This window comes from Oryza brachyantha, chromosome 11, assembly GCF_000231095.2.
Source record: "Oryza brachyantha chromosome 11, ObraRS2, whole genome shotgun sequence".
Classification (NCBI taxonomy): domain Eukaryota; kingdom Viridiplantae; phylum Streptophyta; class Magnoliopsida; order Poales; family Poaceae; genus Oryza; species Oryza brachyantha.
Window position 1 is genome coordinate 2,502,390 of NC_023173.2, and position 17,777 is coordinate 2,520,166.

Here is a 17,777-nt window from a genome sequence, read left to right on the forward strand (position 1 = left end):
TAAAAAAAAATTAAAAACTAAACAAGGCCTTGTAAGGACGAGAATCACATCATCCATCCATCAGATGACCGGTCAATGCCTTTGAATCCCTTTTTTTTTTAGCTCTCAGGTCTTGATACGTCCTTATCTCTAAATCCATGCGGATAAATCTGCCGCAAAACTGTAGCAAAATCTTTGGCTACTTTGATATGTATGGGGATGGTACTTAAAGGCAAACAGTAATAATCAGATAATTGACAAGGGCACTTGAGTTTACAGACATGACATCTCTGATATCTAACTGATGACCTCAAATCATTGATTTGCGGCACATGTAGAATGGTTATGCATCCCCGTTACTACAAAGACATCATTTCATATGTACAATAAAATATCATTTGAAACATATACCACTTACAAACAAACACATATTACCTTCGTTATGTTTGATTTTTTGGTTACAATGTTTGACCATTCGTCTTATTTAAAGATTTAATATAAATATAAAAAATAACAAGTCGTGTTTAAAGTTCTTTTGATAATAAAGTAAGTCACAAACAAACTAAATAATATTTTTCATATTTTTTTAAATAAGACGAATGGTTAAACGTTGTAACCAAAAAAATCAAACATCTTACATTATACGTTATGAAACAGAAGAACTTACGTTATACGTTATGAAACGGAGGAAGTATCTTTTAAGGGAGCTTGTTTTACGAAGAACATTTGCCGTCATAGGCCTGAAATTATTTATATTTTCCATAGCTGGTGCAGGATTGGTAATACTGAACGCCAAAATTCCCTTGGTTTGGAAGCTGCCCAGAATGCTCAGTAGAATGAAATACTGTACATGACTTTTCGTTTGTGTTGCTTCTCAAACGCAGCAAGGATATTATCAATGCTGTTTTACCAAGCATCGACTGCTTCAAGCTGGAAAGCAGGAAGAAGAATCAAATATACATGTTAATTCCAATTCCCAATAATTAATTGTGACAATTCCAAATAAATGAATGGGTTATGATACTGCTATGCCATGAATAATTGCATTACATACTACCAGACTAACATAAACACTTCTCTGAAATAAAAAGCAACATATAAATTCGGAAACGCAGAAGGACTACACTTCATTCCATTGAGAAGAAAGAAAGACCACATACAAATGGCGGGATCAAAACTGATCCACTCAACACGCCCATTTCTTCAGAAGGCTGGCTGGAATTGAAAGAGAAGGGCTGTGTAGATGTTGCCTGTTTTTCTTTGGTCCTTTCTGTTGATTTTACAGTTGTGCTGAGCAGGTGATTCTTCCCCTAGCTCCCTCTTTTGCTAGGGATCCTTATTTCTGTATACCTGTTCATTCAGATCTTAATGAAATTTGGATGACCGTCCTTCGGCCATCCTGGCTAAAAAAAAAAAAAAATCACCACCTAAAGGTGACGCCAACCACAAAAGAAAGGGCATTTGGATCAGTTCAGACAAGAAACAAACTATGCAAAAGTTTATTTTCCACTGTGCTGTTGCAAATACAGAGGATCTTTAATGGACAAGATCGTCTGCTTGAAGATAAAAAATATTTTAATTGCAGAAGAACACATCAAGTACATTTGTTTTACTGTAAGGTATTTCAGCATACACTATACAGAGACGTCTAGAAGAGATTTGAGGCCAGGAGAGGCCTAACTACATATGTTTATGCTTATTTCACTATTCAATCAAAGAATTTTGTAGGGCCAGGACAAAAAGGAGACATAATTACAGAAATTATCAAAAACAAAAAAACGCTTTAGAAACAAATAAAAAAAGTCATGGCAACATTGAAAAGAATGAATATTGTTTTTGTTACTAGTTGTATAATAGTAATACAGTCTAGCAAGATGTGAACCAATCTTCTGTAACAAATGCAAATGTCGAGATACAAACATTGTGTTGCAAATAAAAAATATACTCCCTCTGTCCCAAATATAAGGCATATGAGATTATTTACATGCCTCCAACATAAAGCGTTGACCATTAATTTATTTCATAATATATAATCAACAAGTAAAAAAATAGTATCATATGAAAGTACTATCAAATACAAATCCAAAGATGTCACATGCATAACACTAAACATATAGGTGCCATGGAATAAGCGAAACAACAAATTTAATTTGTGAATAAAACTTTTATATATGTGTTCTTAATAATCTAAAAGCGAAGGCTAGAAAATAAACTACGATGAAAATACCCTAAAATGACCTCCAAATTTAAGGTTGAAAATTCAAATTTTAGCTTATAAGTATAAACATAAACGAAAAGACTAAATTATTAATTCACTTATTAGTCAAAGTTTGTAAATGCTGATTTGCCTAAAATTGCCAAAGATGTCACAATATAAACACATTGCAGTAGGTACTTGCATATAAACACAAATTTAAAGCAAGCTTTGCCCCTACACCAGCTTCCTCATGATTATCTTTGACATCCATATTGATTATCAGGACAGTATTTATCAGCCTTTGTTCACGAGAATTCAGATCTGCAAACAAAAAGATCCAATATCCATAATGACGGAGCTAGCACAAACGATTAAACGAACACGTAGATTTCGATGAACAATCAGTAATACCTTCGAGGACAGAATCGAAGACCTTCTCCTCAAAAGTGAGCACCACATCAAACGGCCCATCGCCGGCATTGTCTTGCCACCGCTGCGGTGTGGCTTTGACAGCGCTGTTCCTCTTCAGCATCGGCAGCAGGCCATTCCTTTTGTACCTGGATGTGCCACCACACAGCTGCACGTGAGCAACGGAATGGAGAAGTGAGGCAGCCGGACTGAAAGCTACAGCCTTTTCCGACCAATGCACCGAGATTTCGTGAGATGATGAAAGGGACATTTCAGGCGAATTTTGCTGAATACTAAATCGAAAATATTCAGAAAGGCAATACTCTGAACAGAAGAACACCACTGCCGTCAGCATTTCTCACTCGCCTTCCGAAAAATAAAAAAGAGAGAGCAAATTTCTCACTCGAAACTCCTCTAGCAATCCAAAAATTTTCTAGAAGCAACAGAGATTGCAATCCTAACCTCCACCAAGGGAACATTTTTTTTTCCGGCAAAGCCACGATATTGAAAAAAAAAGGGAGCAAAATCATGAAGAATTCGAGTGGAGATCCATGAAACGAAGCAACACCAAACACGGAGGAGGGGAGGGAGAGGAGAGGTTAGAGGTAGGGTTTAAGGCAAGAAGCAGGGTGGGTGGCGGTGGCGCAGGAGAGCAGCAGAGGAGGGCGGCGGCGCGTACAGGTCGGGGTCCTTGCGGCGGAGGTCGTCGTGGATGGCCTTGTAGGGGGTGCCGAAGGGGTAGAGGTTGGGGTCGAGGAGGGAGGGGCCGGGGAGCTTGACGTGCGCGCCGGTGCCGTAGAAGGCGACGGCGAGCCCCGCCCGCGCCAGCAGCGAGTGCGCCTCCATGCTCCGGTTCATGTTGGACGAGCACACCATCGCGTACCTCCACCGCTTCGCCGTCTTCGCCGCCATCGTGCCGTCCCGGTGGAGAGCAGCGGCAGCCGGCGGGCGTCCGGGTTGGGTAGTTCGCCGGGAGTCTTTTTTACCCCTGTGCCATTTAAAAAAGACGGCGGTTACTACTAAAATAAAATCTTTGCAGACACCTTTATGTCAGAGTTATCGGTGTCAAACAGAGCTATAAAAAGACTGTTTTGCCCTATAAAAAGACTGTTTTCCCTTATTAGTAAAGAAACGATAGAAATAAATTTCAAAACAGTAAATAATTATGAAAAATCAGTACAAAATTTAGAAAATAACAGAATTATTTTTAAAGTAAGAAAAATTCGTAATTAAATTATAAAATGTGTAGAAATTCACAAAAATTCAGGAAAATTGCTCATAAATCCGGAAAATTGTAAAAAATAAAGAAAAATTCGTAAATATTCGAAAAAAAATAAAGATAATTCAAAAAAATCAGAAAATTCCTAAATTAACAGTAAATAAATTTGAAAAATCAGTAAAAAATTTGGAATATGACAGAATTAATTTAAATCAAGAAATAAGTTAGAAAATTCGTATTTAAATTATAAAATGTTTAGAAATTCACAAAAATTCAGGAAAATTGGCTCATAATTCCTGAAAATAGTAAGAAATAAAAGAAAATCGGTAAATAAATCCAAAAAATTGCAAAAGTAGGATAATTAAAAAAATCAGAAAAATGCCCAAATTATCAGAATAAATCAGTAAAAATATGAGAATAAATCAGAAAAATATGAGAATACAATAGATAAAAGCAAGCGCATGACTATTGCACAACAACAAAAAACAAGGACATGACCATTACATCCATAGCAACAAGTTCATATGAGCAACATTTAAAATAATTTATCAACACACTAAGTCCACACATAACAAGATCATCATTTAAAGTAGTAGTAAGTCCACACATAAAAAGTCCACATAAAAGGTAGTAGTTTACTAATTTTTATCGGACCAAACCATACATGTCTTAAATTACATCAAAAGTTATATAGTTCCCCACATAATTTATTCAAGCTGGTGGAACTGTTGAAACCCTGCCAACTCCAGAACCAGGTCCCAAATCTAACTTTGTCATCCACCTCAATAGTAAGCAACTCAAGCTGCTTTTCCATCTGAGCTATCTTCTGAGACAAATCTTTTGCATCCTCAGGGGCAGTTTGGTCCGAATCATCAGTTTTATTAGCCTCAGTCTCTTTCATTTTCTCGAGAAGACTGAGTTCTTCTTTCAAAATCCTTTCTTCATTTGACTCTGGCCTGAGAAATAAGGTATGGCTTATATTAGATTAATAGAAAACAAACCTGCACAGTCTAAGAGAACAGAATTCCAGAGAAAAGTAACCAATACAAGTATTGACGTCCTTACTATTGATGAGTTATGAATTTTGAAGGCAAAATATGACTTTGTTGCTACAATAGCAGCTACATCATTTTGCTTGTGGCCAGCGACAATTTTACGACTTCAAAAATAAATTAAGTGTAATGATGATCAATCAAGTTTGAATGAAAGACACAGTATATAACTGCATCCGTACCACAACGTTCAGCACCCACAACAAAAGGTTAAATTTAACTTAACAATTAATGTCAATGTTGATTATTGACTCCACTGCATAGTTCAAAAAAATTAATGCAGGTAACTTCATAATAATAATTGGTCCCACGTTAATATTAAATACTTAATTTACTGGAAGCATATCATAAAGGTAAACCCCCACTTCTGGTTATTATCTTTTGGATTTCAATTACGGATTATGAAGTTGTTACAAAAGCAATTCTTCCAAAGCATTGCATAGAAAAAACAGCTGGCAATTGTTGTTAGGACATGCTACATAAGAGGGTGTTTGGTTGCCTGTATGGGGGTTGGTTCGTACCAGTGGAACAGAGAGATGTATGTTTGGTTGCCTGCATGTACACGGGAGCCTGCACCCGCGCGTGCAAATCTGGGCTCTCAGCCTGGCCGAGGAGGAACGCTCAACTCGAGCTTCTCTCCTCAGCCAGGCCCGTCCCGTGCAGGCGCGGATGCAGCGGCGGCGCACGCTCGTGCGGGAGTTGCAGGGGTCGTCGTGCCCGCGGTCACCGTCCTTGCCCCTTCGTCTCCACCATCGTCGCCGCGCCGTCGTCTCCACCATCGTCACCGCCAGAGCCGTCGTCGCGCAAGCAAGATCCGTCGTCGCGCAAGCAAGATCCGTCGCCGCGCGTGCGAGATCCGTCGTCGGCGGCGGTGGCCCATCACCAGATCCGGCGCTGCCCGTTGCTAGATCTGTCGGGAAGGAGGAGAGGCCGGCGGCGGCGGCGGTGGCCCGTCGCCAGATCCGCCGCCGCTGCCCGTTGCCAGATCTGCCGGGAAGGAAGAGAGGCGGTCGCTGTGCCGGCTATCGACGCGTGCAAGCTGTTGGCGGAGGCGACGGCGCACGCCCGTGCAGAACGAGCGCCTCTCCGTGCGCTGCGTCGTCCAGGTGCTCTTATCCGAGCACGGCAGCAAGCTCACCCACCTCGCCGTGGACCACTGGCTCCTTCCACTCCGTCCAGGCACGGAGCCTCCCACGGCCCTTTTTTCTTTTTTTTTATTTTTTTCATACCAGTATGTATGTATGAATTAAAAAAATATTAATATATGTGCTACTTTTACTATTTGTAGTCCGGTTTGAATATATTTTCACCCATAAACTATAATAGAGGAGATAACCAAATTCATATCTTATATATTTAACCAAACAAAATCTCTTGTATACAACATATATACATATAATCAACCAAACAACATATCAGAGTATACAGGCTTAACAAATACGCCAACCAAACAAGTGCATGTGTACCTCCACAACCAGTCCACACTTAGCATGGATGGAAGAGATGGGCCAGGCTATGACAATGCGAACAAACAAACACACCCTAAATTGTTATATTGGAAAAGATTTACAGAACTTGCATAATTCTCTATCCAAGTCTGCACCTTTATTGACATATACCGATACTCCAGTATTACAATATGCATGTTTGCATTATCACAAGAACTGCTCCTTCTACTAACCTATCAGTCTTTCAGCATTGCATGTTTGCACTATAACAAGAATACGCCTTCACTAATCACTAGCTTATATCAGCACTCTTGCATTGCATGATGCATTATCATGAGAAATGCTAAGTACGATCAAGAGGTACCTTCATACACATGTCCGCCCCGCTGTCTGGCGCATGGGAGGAGGAGGGCTGTCGACGGCCGGTCCGCAAAGGAGAGGAGAGGAGGCCGCCTGGGCTGCGGGGGCCGGCCTCAGGTGGCCGCACGGCCGCGCTGGCCGGTGCGCTGGGTGGCCGCACGCGCGCGCCGGCCTGGCCGCCGGCTGGCCGCACGAGCGCACCGGCCCGCCGGGTCGCGCAGGGGAGGGAGGAGGAGGATTCGGCGGCGGTCCCCGGGGGCGGCGGCGGCGGTCCGACGAGGCGGGCGCCCGCCGGATCTGACCGGTCCGGCAGCGGCGGTGGCCCGGCGGCAGCGGTGGCTAGGGTTCCACGGTGAGGGGCGCACGGGAGGGAGCATTACGGGGAGGAGGACGAGAGGGGTGGGCAGCGGTGGTAATTTTCCAACGTGGGTCCCACCTGTAAGATGTTATTTCATAACAGGAGATGACGGAATGGCGGGTTGGTAAAAAAAAACTTCGGTTGATGGCATTGAGGTGTCTAAAAAGATTTTAGTGGGCACATACATAACCACCATTTTTTTTAATGACATAGGGGTAAAAGACTTTCTCGCAGGCTATTGTGGGCTCGCTATTTGGGGCAGATTCTTTGCAGACCTCAGAAACTTCTAGTCAAATCTTAATGATTTTTTTCTTTATTACTCACTCGGTTTCACGAGTTTATCTAGATTTATATAGATATTAATAAATCTAGACATATATATAAATTATATACATTTATTAATCGATAAATTTAGGCAATACTAGAAAATCTTATAATATGAAACATAGATATTATTAAATTTTGTTTTCAAAATATTTTGAAAACATATTTTCACTTGGTATATTTACATACGTATACCCTAACTCCCTATGGGATACTTTTTCAAAAAAATATCCCTAAAAATATATTTCTATATGGTAGACCTCCATTAGGAGAGCTACATAAGAAAAGGTGAATTTTGCGAGCGATTCCTTACCATCTTCTGCTAGGAAACTTTTTGTCTAGGGGCCACATGTAAAATTGTTATGGCGAATTTTGTAGCTTTTGCTTTTTATCGCTCTTATAAAGAGATATAAGGGAGTCGTCTATAAAATTCATATCTGCCTCATGTTAAGTTACACTGATGAATATTTGCTAAGTCATAAAGTATTCTTCGGAAGTATGTTTTAAACCCTTCTAAGGGTCATAGAAGGGTCTTGGAGTATACATATGTAAATATACGAGACAAACAATATTTCGTGTAAATATTTTAAAAATAAATAAATAAAAATAAAATTGCTTGGTTTGGCCTTCTCTATCCCAAACATGAAAATATGACTGCTATAAATGGGATCATGTCCCCCAATTTTGATCATGTGCTATACTCTATTTGGATGAGATCAGTCTTCTTGCTTCTGCTTATATTTATAAGACAAAATTTAAATTTTTAACCCTAAATTTAGAATATTTTTTATGTTTTTATCGTACTTTATTTTTTATCCTTGGCCTTTACATCCTAAGAACACATGTATAAAAATTTTATTTATAAATTATTATTTATTTATATAAATAAAGTTTGGTTTTTCTAAATAAGCTAAAAGATCACCGTGGCACCCTCTTTGTCCCCATGGATGCTGGCCACCACTTCTGCCGCTCTTTCCCTTCCTTCACTGACTTTTGCCGCTGCCCTTAACCTCTCCGTTTCCTTCATTTTCGGCATTTTTCCAGCAACGCCTCATCTAGTCAGCATCATCATTGTTGTCTTGCAAGCCGATAGCCTCCAGGAGCATCCACAACATATCATCTAAATTTAGATGATCATCTCATCCATATATAACATCTAAAAATAGAGAATGAGATAAATAAACTGTTGGGATGTTATTACGTATCCCATACAATAGCAATCCAACATTTTACGCATTTATCTTTTTCGTATCTGTTTAGGATAGAACAACATTTGAATTTCTGATCTTAAATATAGAGTTGATTTTAGGATATTTTCATTATACTTTATTTTAGTATTGACTTTTATATCACAAAGAACACATGTATACGAGTTTTATTAATAAATTATTTTTTATTTATAAATATGTTAGGTGACTTTTCTCGTAAAAAACCAAACAATCGTCATTTAACCGTTAGTATATTCCATGCATCCAGTTCTTTATTTTCATCTTTATTTTGTATGTCTTGCACCTTCTATACATTTATTTTTTTTAAATAAATCATGCAAAAACGTATTTCTAAAACGACCTCGTTTGACCATACCAGCCCCACCCGCTAAAAAACACCGTCATGCAATAGATTATAACGTGCCAGTGTAATAACTATTTATTGAGAGTGACGGTGGTACGTTACCAAACCATATGGAATTGAGTGGCCAAGTAATGCAGATTTTAAAAATAAATTCCGTGATGGTTTATTTTTAAAATAGTTATTGAAAATTGTAGAAATGTAGAAAACAATCTTTTTGATCTTGGGTTGCAGATGGCCTGGAAGTTATTATTATCTGGCAGGGGAGACTAGTTCACTCCTCGCCAGGTGATTGTTTAAGTATTTCATGAAAAAAATGACATATTTGTAAAAAATCATTTATAAATAAAAATTTTATATATGTATTTTTAACAATTTAAAATAAAGTTAAAAAATAAACTTGTATATTCAAATTAAATTTAAAGTTAAATTTAAATTTTTGTGGAAATATCGAGCAGAGGGTCTGTACTCACGTCTCACAAGTCAAGGTCTACCTCGACACAAGTGCACAGTATGTCAGTCAGTGACACCCCAAGAAATAGTCAACCGCAGACTGCCGAACACCGTTGACCCCATGGACGACTCCACCTCGGTCTCCTCCTCCTCTCGCCAAGAAGGCTAACCTCTCCTCCGCATCTCCCACTCCAGCCCGCCATGGACGGCGTGTTGCAGGCTCTGGTCGCCACCGTGGTCGCCGCCGCCGTCATCTTGCTCCCCTGCCTCGCCATCGCCTTCCTCTGCCACCGCCGCGCGAGCGGCGCCAAGCCCCGCTGCCGCTACCTGCCGTCGTCGTCGTCGTCGGCGGCGGCGGCGGCGCTCCCTGTCATCGCGCCGAACAGGTCGTGCGAGCGCGCCTCGTCGTGGTCGTTCTACGTCTCCGAGGACGACGTCGACAGCTCGCTCAAGAAGCTCTCGCTCGACGACCTCGCGGGCGCCACGGGCGGGTTCTCCCCGGACAACATCATCGGGGACGGGAGCTTCGGGTTCGTGTACCGCGCCGTGCTGCCCGACGGCGCCGCCGTGGCCGTCAAGCGGCTCTCCGCCGACCACGGCGCCGGCGCCGGCAACCGCGAGTTCCGCGCCGAGCTGGAGGTGCTCGGCAAGCTCAGCCACCCCAACCTGGCGCGCCTCCTCGGCTTCTGCGCCGCCGGCAGAGACCGCCTCCTCGTCTACGAGCTCCTCGAGCGCGGCAGCCTCGACGCCTGGCTCTACGGCGACGCCATCACCGCCTGCCCGCTCCCCTGGCCGGCGCGCCTCCGCATCGCACGCGGCGTCGCTGCCGCGCTCGCGTTCCTGCACCACGGCAACGAGCCGGCCATCCTCCACCGCGACATCAAGGCCAGCAACGTCCTGCTCGACGAGGGCTTCGAGGCCAAGCTCGCCGACTTCGGCCTCGCCAGGATCGCCACCGGCGGCCCAGCCGAGTCACACCTCAGCACGCAGGCCGCCGGCACCGCCGGGTAATCAATTGCACCATTACTACAAGCAAAAACAAAATTGAATTTTGGTTTGAATTTTCAACTCCACTTGGTTGGTTTATCAAGCAGTCTAAATCTGGGCCGGGTGGATTAAGTTAGATAACCATGGTAACTGAGCGATTACCCTCTTATTTATATGCCCTGCTATAAATTCCAGATTTTCAAATGTGATTTTACATGTACAGTAATCTAAATAAAGCCAATAACCTTATTGTCACACGATTTGACCGTACATCTCGCGGGTCCGTCTAATAATCAAATGTTTGAAATTTTTAATTCTATCGATTAAATTCGGTCACGGTTGTTAGATGATAGTATAGAGGCGGCGTGAAAGTCAAAAAGCCCATACACACCCTCCTTATAGCCCTATGTATTACGCGCGTGTTTGACAGAATAATAAAAAATCAAATGTTTAATCAATAGCAAAAGTGATATCTTATTATTAAAAAAATACAATTATTACTTATTTTATTTTAATTTAATTAATCATTAAAAGATCTTTAAATAATTTTGCACGAAGCTTTTGAGTCGTTAAATAAACATTGGAAGGTCAATGATGTGGAGCATTACAAATCTGAGGAAGTATTTGTTTACCTACAACAAACTCCTATTTTCGAATATAGTTTTCATGTACGGCTTCGCTTGATAAAGCCAATACCCATGACAGCTGAGTGCTTATCGTCGTATTTGTATATTCTACAAGAAATCCCCATCATTGAATATGGTTTTCATGTTTGGTTGTGCCCGAGCAAGTCGATAACCATGATAACCGAGTGGCTGTGGTTTACCTCGTGTATTATCGATCTTGGTATATACTCCCTATTTTCGAATATGACTTTTATGTTTAAAAATAATTGACGATGTTAACCACCATGTTTTTCAAACAACGAAAAATTATATAGGTACATGGCACCAGAGTTATGTGCTGGCGTGGGCGCGAGCGTGAAGGCGGACGTGTACAGCTTCGGCGTGCTGATGATGGAAATGGTGACCGGCCGGCGGCCGAGCTGGCCGGTGAAGGCGAACGCGAGAGGGACGGAGATGGAGATGCTGAGGTGGGCCAGGGAGAAGGTGGAGACGGGCGCGGCGATGGAGATCGTGGACCGTCAGATGGCGATCCAAGGGGAGGGAAGAGAGGAGGCGGCGACGCAGCATGAGGACGAGGTGAGAGCGTTCCTGGACGTGGCGCGGCGCTGCACGGAGGAGTGCCCCAAGCACCGGCCGTCGATGGAGCTGGTGGTGGCCATGCTCGACGACATCTGAATATATGCCTGATTGATCGACAGATATGCTTTTTGATAGCTGTAACCATGTGAATTGGAAGAATCATGCCAAATTAACTTGCATTTGGATTTTTTCTGGCTCGTTAATTTGGGCAGATTACGACGTGATATCTTGTACTTTGGAATAATTATGAATCATGGTGGATGTGAATTGAATGGGCTGAACATGCTAAGCATGTATATGCTCAATGACAGTCAATCGTTGTATGGTAATGCGTGTAACTTTTGATGATGTATATATGAACAACTTGGGTAGTGAATACTCCTAGCTTGTAGCATTGCAATTTTATATGCGTATTTTTGCATTCGTTTAACTTGTTTGACTAAATTTCGAAAAACCCGCGTGCATGTATAGATGAACATTTGTAACATAGCAATAATATCAAATGTCCCTTAATTTTAGAAAGAGAAAATTCACATAACAAAATGTGGTTCGCAATAGTGGCTCAGATTTTTTGGGTGGTCCCAGGCCCACCCCTGGATACCCAATGGTGTTGGAGATTGTGGACCATCAGATGGGGATCCAAGGGGAAGGGAGAGGGGTGGTTGATCAGGATGAAACGAGTGTTTTTGGATGGGTCACAACGTTGCACGGAGGAGAGCCCTAAGCACCGTCCGTCGGTGGAGGAGGTGGCGCCGATGCTAACCAGGATCTCTAATTATGAATCGGGGATTGAAATTATCTAGCAGGCTGCCATGTGAAGATCGATCAAACTTGAAGCTAGATTTGTATTTGCGCTTAATTTGGTATAATCTAGATGTGAGGTTACACTTAGATAGTTGAAATTAATTTATCATGGAGTTCACCTATATGCAGCTTTCATGTCACCGTATTTGGTACTCACTCCATTCTTTAGTTGGTTAGCTTAAAAATGAGCTAACCAACGTCAAATAAATAAAAACGAAGGGAGTAATATTTGTCGTTGGTTAGCTTAAAAATGAGCTAACCAACGTCAAATAAATAGAAATAGAGAAAGTAATATGCAACAATATATAGTAAGACTGTCAGTAACCGCATTGCTGATCATCTCTTCAGATCATTTCTTCTGGGATGTTCAAACAATGGCAGCCATTTCTTGAAATGGGCACAACATAGCCTCTTCGTATTCTTGGCCAACAAAGCACACAAATCTACAATGAACCGTTACATGGGCTAAGACATTCTCAAATAAAAAAGCTGATGCTGTATCACAAGGGGCTCCATCTCCTAGATGGTTTTCATCCACGTTGTGGAAATCATCTCCACCACTCACCACTGCCTCAGACATTCTTGATTATGAACAAAGCATCAACTCATTTCACCAAAATTTAGATGATATACAAGTTCTAAATTCTTTGCCAGATTTCATAATTCCTCTTCAGATTAATCTGATGTTGGTAAATAAAATAGTCTTAAAGATCATGTCATTTCTCAAAATCCAAACATGTCAAATCAGAGCATCTAAATTAACAGATTCTTTACAGAATACCTAGTTAAATTTCCTGATCACAAGATCAACGAACAAACGAACAATTAAATCCAGTTAAGAACCACTTTGAAATGTAGGATAGGAAAAACGTGGGCATAGGAAAAACATATAAATAAAAAGAGTATTATTTTTCAAGGAATTGAAAACATGAAGTTTTTTTTAAAAAAATGAACATTTTTATATTTATTTTTAAAAGCAAACCGTTTCAAAATGCTATCTTTTCATCATGTCAGCCTAACTAGTGTGACAAAGGATCTGCCATAATTACTAGATTAATGTGAACAAAAACACCGTCGCATCAATATCTCGTGGCACGATAATATTATTATGCTCACTTAATTTACTATGAAATTGGTCATAGGAATACAATCCATCTTCTTCCTATGAATAAAAGGAGTCTCAGTGAGACATGAAGTACTCGTATTCTTCATTTGCATCATGAAATTTCGGTGCCCAAGAGCAGTCTTTGGTGCCCAAGAACAGCCGAGGCATTACAAGCTTTTGGTTCCTTTCCTTTTGCCTCCTGTTCCTATAGTTGACTTCCCTCCCAAATTCCCCAATATTCTTCACTTTTTTTTCTCGGATTACTGAACTTGTGACTTTCACTATTCCAATTTCATGCCCTAATAGTTGCTACCACTAGCGAAAATTATGCACGGAGTTCATATATAGTGTGGAAGTTTGGCTTGTTATTTATGTCTCTGGAAATGTCCTGAAAGGTATTCGTAAATGATCTCAACTTTTATGAGCTTCGATTGGATGCCTGAACATCGCAAATACATGTGATTGTCTGAACATCACAAAGATGTCTACAGTATGTCATAAGGTAGGTAGAGAACTAGAGATGATCCTTCATGTGTGTGCGAGTTTTTATTTTAAACTTATTTTTACTGTACTATCTAGTGCTTTGTGTTCTGGTGCTAAGATGTACAATTATGTAATAAGAAACGGCTATGTATATTACACAAAAGATGGAATAATTTTTTTCGTATTATAAAGCGTGAGACCATGTGAATATGGTTTATGAATTATGATGGAAAATTGCATCATATATATTAGCAATTATGAAGAAATGGTCCTACATAAAGCAGTATGGAAAGAAAATCACCGTATTTAATATATGAGCCTTTTTACATATCATATTTCCTAGTGTGAAAACTTCGTATTTTTAGGTACTAAAAGATTACACTCAAAATTTAATATCTCAAGATAATTTTTAAGAATTGTAAAATTTCTCTTAGCACATACTAGCAGCTAGGCAAATGATGAGCACTTTATCATCATAATAGTTAGCTCGAATTTTGGATCACATGAGGTAGCGAGCACATATATGTTTTTTCCCCTCAAAATTGGTCGGCAGGAGCTTTGGCAAATATACTAGGATAAAAGGGGCCTCAGGGCCTTACAGTATGTCAAGAAAATACTAGTACAGGAAAACAGGTGGAAACAGTAGATAGAGCAATTAGAGAGATAAATGAGCGAAACTTTTGTTGTATAATAATAATTTCCGAAATGTCAATATGAAGCTCATTTCTAATTCTCAGTGAAACTCGATGCATAAATAACATGTACCATAACACCAGAAATTCTAGATAGCTGAAGGAGAAATATTTCATCACAAATTCATCAAGATAGTGCAGTTTTATTTTCACTACTGCGGTTCCAACTCGGGGTGTGCCCTGTACAGGCCAGTGCCCTGAACCACATCATGAAGCTTGTGGCAAGGAATTCAACAACATCGCAAACATGACCATATGCCCGCCAATGTACTTGAATGCTCATTTCGTGTCGGTAAGTCTCCTGCTCGAGAACAATGTACTCGAAATTAAGTTTCTTCCGTTTTGCCTCCAATTCCCATGGCTAGCTTCGATCTAAAATCCACAAGGGATATTTACACATATAGGGCACTAGGGAGTAGGAAAGGGGTGTCTTCAGATGTGAATTATATATATGTACGATGATAGCTACCATGGTATACTGTATGCCAGTTATATTTGTAGGATAAATAAAGCCTTACACCATTATCTTTTCATTTATGATTATACTTATAACCTAAAATTTAAAATTTTAATCTTAATTTTAAAGTTGATTTTGAGGGTTTCTATTGTAATTTATTTTTCAGCCATTGCTTTTAGATAGTTATATATATGTGTGTGTATATATAAGTAAGTTTTATACATAAATTATTTTTCCTTTATAAATACGCTGTTTCACTTTTTCTAGAAAAAAAACAATTGATGGCCTCTTTAGAGTCTCATTTATATCTAGAAATGATCCCAGAATAAATATGCGTACATGATCGATCCCGTTATTTATGCAGTTTGATTGTCCGAAGAATGCAAACATATGTGCATGTCAGAAGCTAGGTAGGTAGAGATCAATCGATGATCTAATTTACTGATTGTGTTAACAGGGATACACCTTTCTAATACGTGATATGTACACTGATCCTACTACTAGGTATAATTACTCATTTCAAGTTTAAGGGATAGAAACATCTCCATACATATTTCTGCTCTTGACCAACAGAAAGCATAGATACTGTTAAATATAATACGAATGATGCAACTAACTATAAAGTCTGAACTAATATATATGTCAGTCAGCCAGTGTAATTGTTATTTGCTTGCTCTGCTGTACTATGTGTTTACTTCTTTGAATACATATGCTTTCATAACCTTTGGTTCACTGTAACAATAGACTAGCTTAAAAAGGACACGCAGTCTAGTGGTTACAATGATCTACGTAACCCTCCTCTAAGGTCATAAGTTCAAATTTTTATTGAAAAAATCTCCATAGGAGCCAAGGTATTTTCATAGAAAAATCTCCATAGGAGCAAAGGTCCTGAGTTTAAATTTTTCACGGAAGATAATTTTAAATTAGGCTGTTTGAGAGGTTAATTTTCTAATTTAAAAAGGTTGCGTATATCCAGTTAGATATAGAGACCGGATAACCCTTTTGTAAAAAGAAAACAGCAGACATGCTTAACATAATACTCTTTTGTATCATATAATATACTGTCATACTTTATAGCTACAAACCATTATCTGTTAGTTATCGCATCGCACAAAGTCATGCATCGTTGTACGAGCAAAATAATTTGCTTTATACCAAATATGTAATCTGTTTCTCACTCACATCTCTACACTGAAGATACTGCAGACAGCAGATGTGCTCCGATGGAATGTGAATGTGGGCCTCGAGTTTACTTACGGAGAATTTATATGGGCCGCGGCCTATTCCGCTACGAAACGAAGCGCAACCAGGCGCTCCGGTGCTGCTGGTTTAGTACCACCTCGCCAATTTTGAAGAACCTGGTGTTGCTTATAAGCTAGAGCCTGGGGTCATGTGGCACGACCTTACTTGAACAGGATCTGTTCTATAGGCTCGTACCGTTGCATCCTTTACCACAAAGGAGGCAAGCACTCAAGTCTGGTTGAGGAGACACGACCTCTGGGCCAGAGCGTGATTAACGGCCAGGATGCGCTCCGATCGGGGCCATCCGACGGCTGTAGAGGATCGTTCCTGCCTGGAATCATTCCGGTGCAGGGTGGCTCAGAGGTTGTCTGACAGACCCCCATAATTTTTAATTTTTTTTTGGTTTTCTGTGCGTCCACTTTAATCAGTTTAGCTTTCACATTTCTTGCATAATTAACTTTGTTAACCATGAGTTATTAACGTTCTTACAGGATGCATCTTTTCTGTCCTACGAAAGAAATATTGTACATATGTTTTCTTTTTTCTTGTTTTTACGTGCTTACTTTATAAAGAGTACTGTGCAAGAGATGCCTGGGGAAATCTGGACAGAAAAGGCCACCCCTAATTTTCAGTTTAGCTTTCATATCTCTTGCATGATTAACTTTGCTAACCATGAGTTATTAATTTCTTACAGGATTCATTTTTTGTGTCCTACAAAAGAAACACAGATATATAGGGGCTAGGGAGCAGGAAAGGGTGTCTTCAGTTCTAAGAAAAAAAAGAGAGAGGGTGCCTTCAGAGAAAAATATGTATGATCAGATTTTCAGTTTAGCGAAAGCTTACCGCCTCATTTACATCGAGAAATGATCCCAGGAAAAATATGTGTATGATCTCAACATTTATGTACTCCGATTCTGTGAACATAAATAAGTGTATGCTAGAACATGATCCTCTAATTTCTTGATGCTTTCAGGATACAACTTCAAAAATAAACGTACATGTATTTGGTTGTTCAGGTGTTTGGCAGTCAGCATCAAAGTATTACCAACCCGAAATCCAATAGTCGTGAGCAGCTGATAATCTACATCATTTACTACGCCATCCTTTTCTTTTTCAGACAAATAGGGGAGCATCTCCCATTTTTCAATCAGAAAGGGGGATTCTTACATCCATATATATCCACTAACTGAGAAAAACGGAAGTGAAATATCGAAATATTCATATTCTCAATTTGCACCATGTTTTATCATGCTCAAGAACAGCAAAGGTCTCACGGACTGTTGTCTTCTTCCCTCTTGCCTCCTATTCCCATAGCCAACCTTCATCCCAAATTTCATTTTGCATAAAAGAACTCTAACCGCCGACAACCTCCTCCGAAGATATTGGTCATGCAACTGGATATGCAGTGTGTGACGAAGCGTTTGAAGACACCACC

General features: G+C 40.2%; 2 protein-coding genes, 1 long non-coding RNA gene and 1 other non-coding gene across 4 annotated transcripts; 2 read left to right on the forward strand and 2 right to left on the reverse strand.

The window, feature by feature from the left end:
- Positions 1-2,225: 2,225 nt before the first annotated feature.
- On the reverse strand, positions 2,226-3,568 carry LOC102717015 (RNA polymerase II subunit A C-terminal domain phosphatase SSU72-like). The gene is made up of 3 exons (XM_015842435.2): positions 3,264-3,568; positions 2,588-2,733; positions 2,226-2,497 (listed from the first exon to the last, which is right to left on the reverse strand). The coding sequence occupies exons 1-3, from the start codon at positions 3,494-3,496 to the stop codon at positions 2,346-2,348; spliced, it is 531 nt and encodes a 176-aa protein (XP_015697921.1). The 5' UTR covers positions 3,497-3,568; the 3' UTR covers positions 2,226-2,345.
- A 796-nt stretch (positions 3,569-4,364) lies between these two features.
- Positions 4,365-6,829, reverse strand: LOC107305257. Its single transcript, XR_001551378.2, has 2 exons — positions 6,668-6,829; positions 4,365-4,759 (listed from the first exon to the last, which is right to left on the reverse strand). It is a non-coding gene; the product is annotated as an uncharacterized LOC107305257 (long non-coding RNA).
- Positions 6,830-9,496: 2,667 nt separating this feature from the next.
- LOC102717293 (putative serine/threonine-protein kinase) lies at positions 9,497-11,951 on the forward strand. The gene is made up of 2 exons (XM_040528974.1): positions 9,497-10,374; positions 11,295-11,951. Exons 1-2 carry the CDS (start codon positions 9,569-9,571, stop codon positions 11,653-11,655), a joined length of 1,167 nt encoding a protein of 388 aa, XP_040384908.1. The 5' UTR covers positions 9,497-9,568; the 3' UTR covers positions 11,656-11,951.
- Positions 11,952-16,497: 4,546 nt separating this feature from the next.
- On the forward strand, positions 16,498-16,720 carry LOC121055869. The gene has a single exon (XR_005812853.1). It is a non-coding gene; the product is annotated as a small nucleolar RNA U3 (small nucleolar RNA).
- The last annotated feature ends 1,057 nt before the right edge of the window (positions 16,721-17,777 follow it).

Coding starts and splice junctions, on each gene's coding strand:
- LOC102717015 (XM_015842435.2), bottom strand. CDS start 3,496: ATGGCGGCGAAGACGGCGAAGCGGTGGAGGTACGCGATGGTGTGCTCG. Junction 2,734..3,263: donor CGCCGCAAGGACCCCGACCT/GTACGCGCCGCC, acceptor TGGCACATCCAG/GTACAAAAGGAATGGCCTGC. Junction 2,498..2,587: donor CTTCGATTCTGTCCTCGAAG/GTATTACTGATT, acceptor TTTTGTTTGCAG/ATCTGAATTCTCGTGAACAA.
- LOC102717293 (XM_040528974.1), top strand. CDS start 9,569: ATGGACGGCGTGTTGCAGGCTCTGGTCGCCACCGTGGTCGCCGCCGCC. Junction 10,375..11,294: donor CAGGCCGCCGGCACCGCCGG/GTAATCAATTGC, acceptor AAAATTATATAG/GTACATGGCACCAGAGTTAT.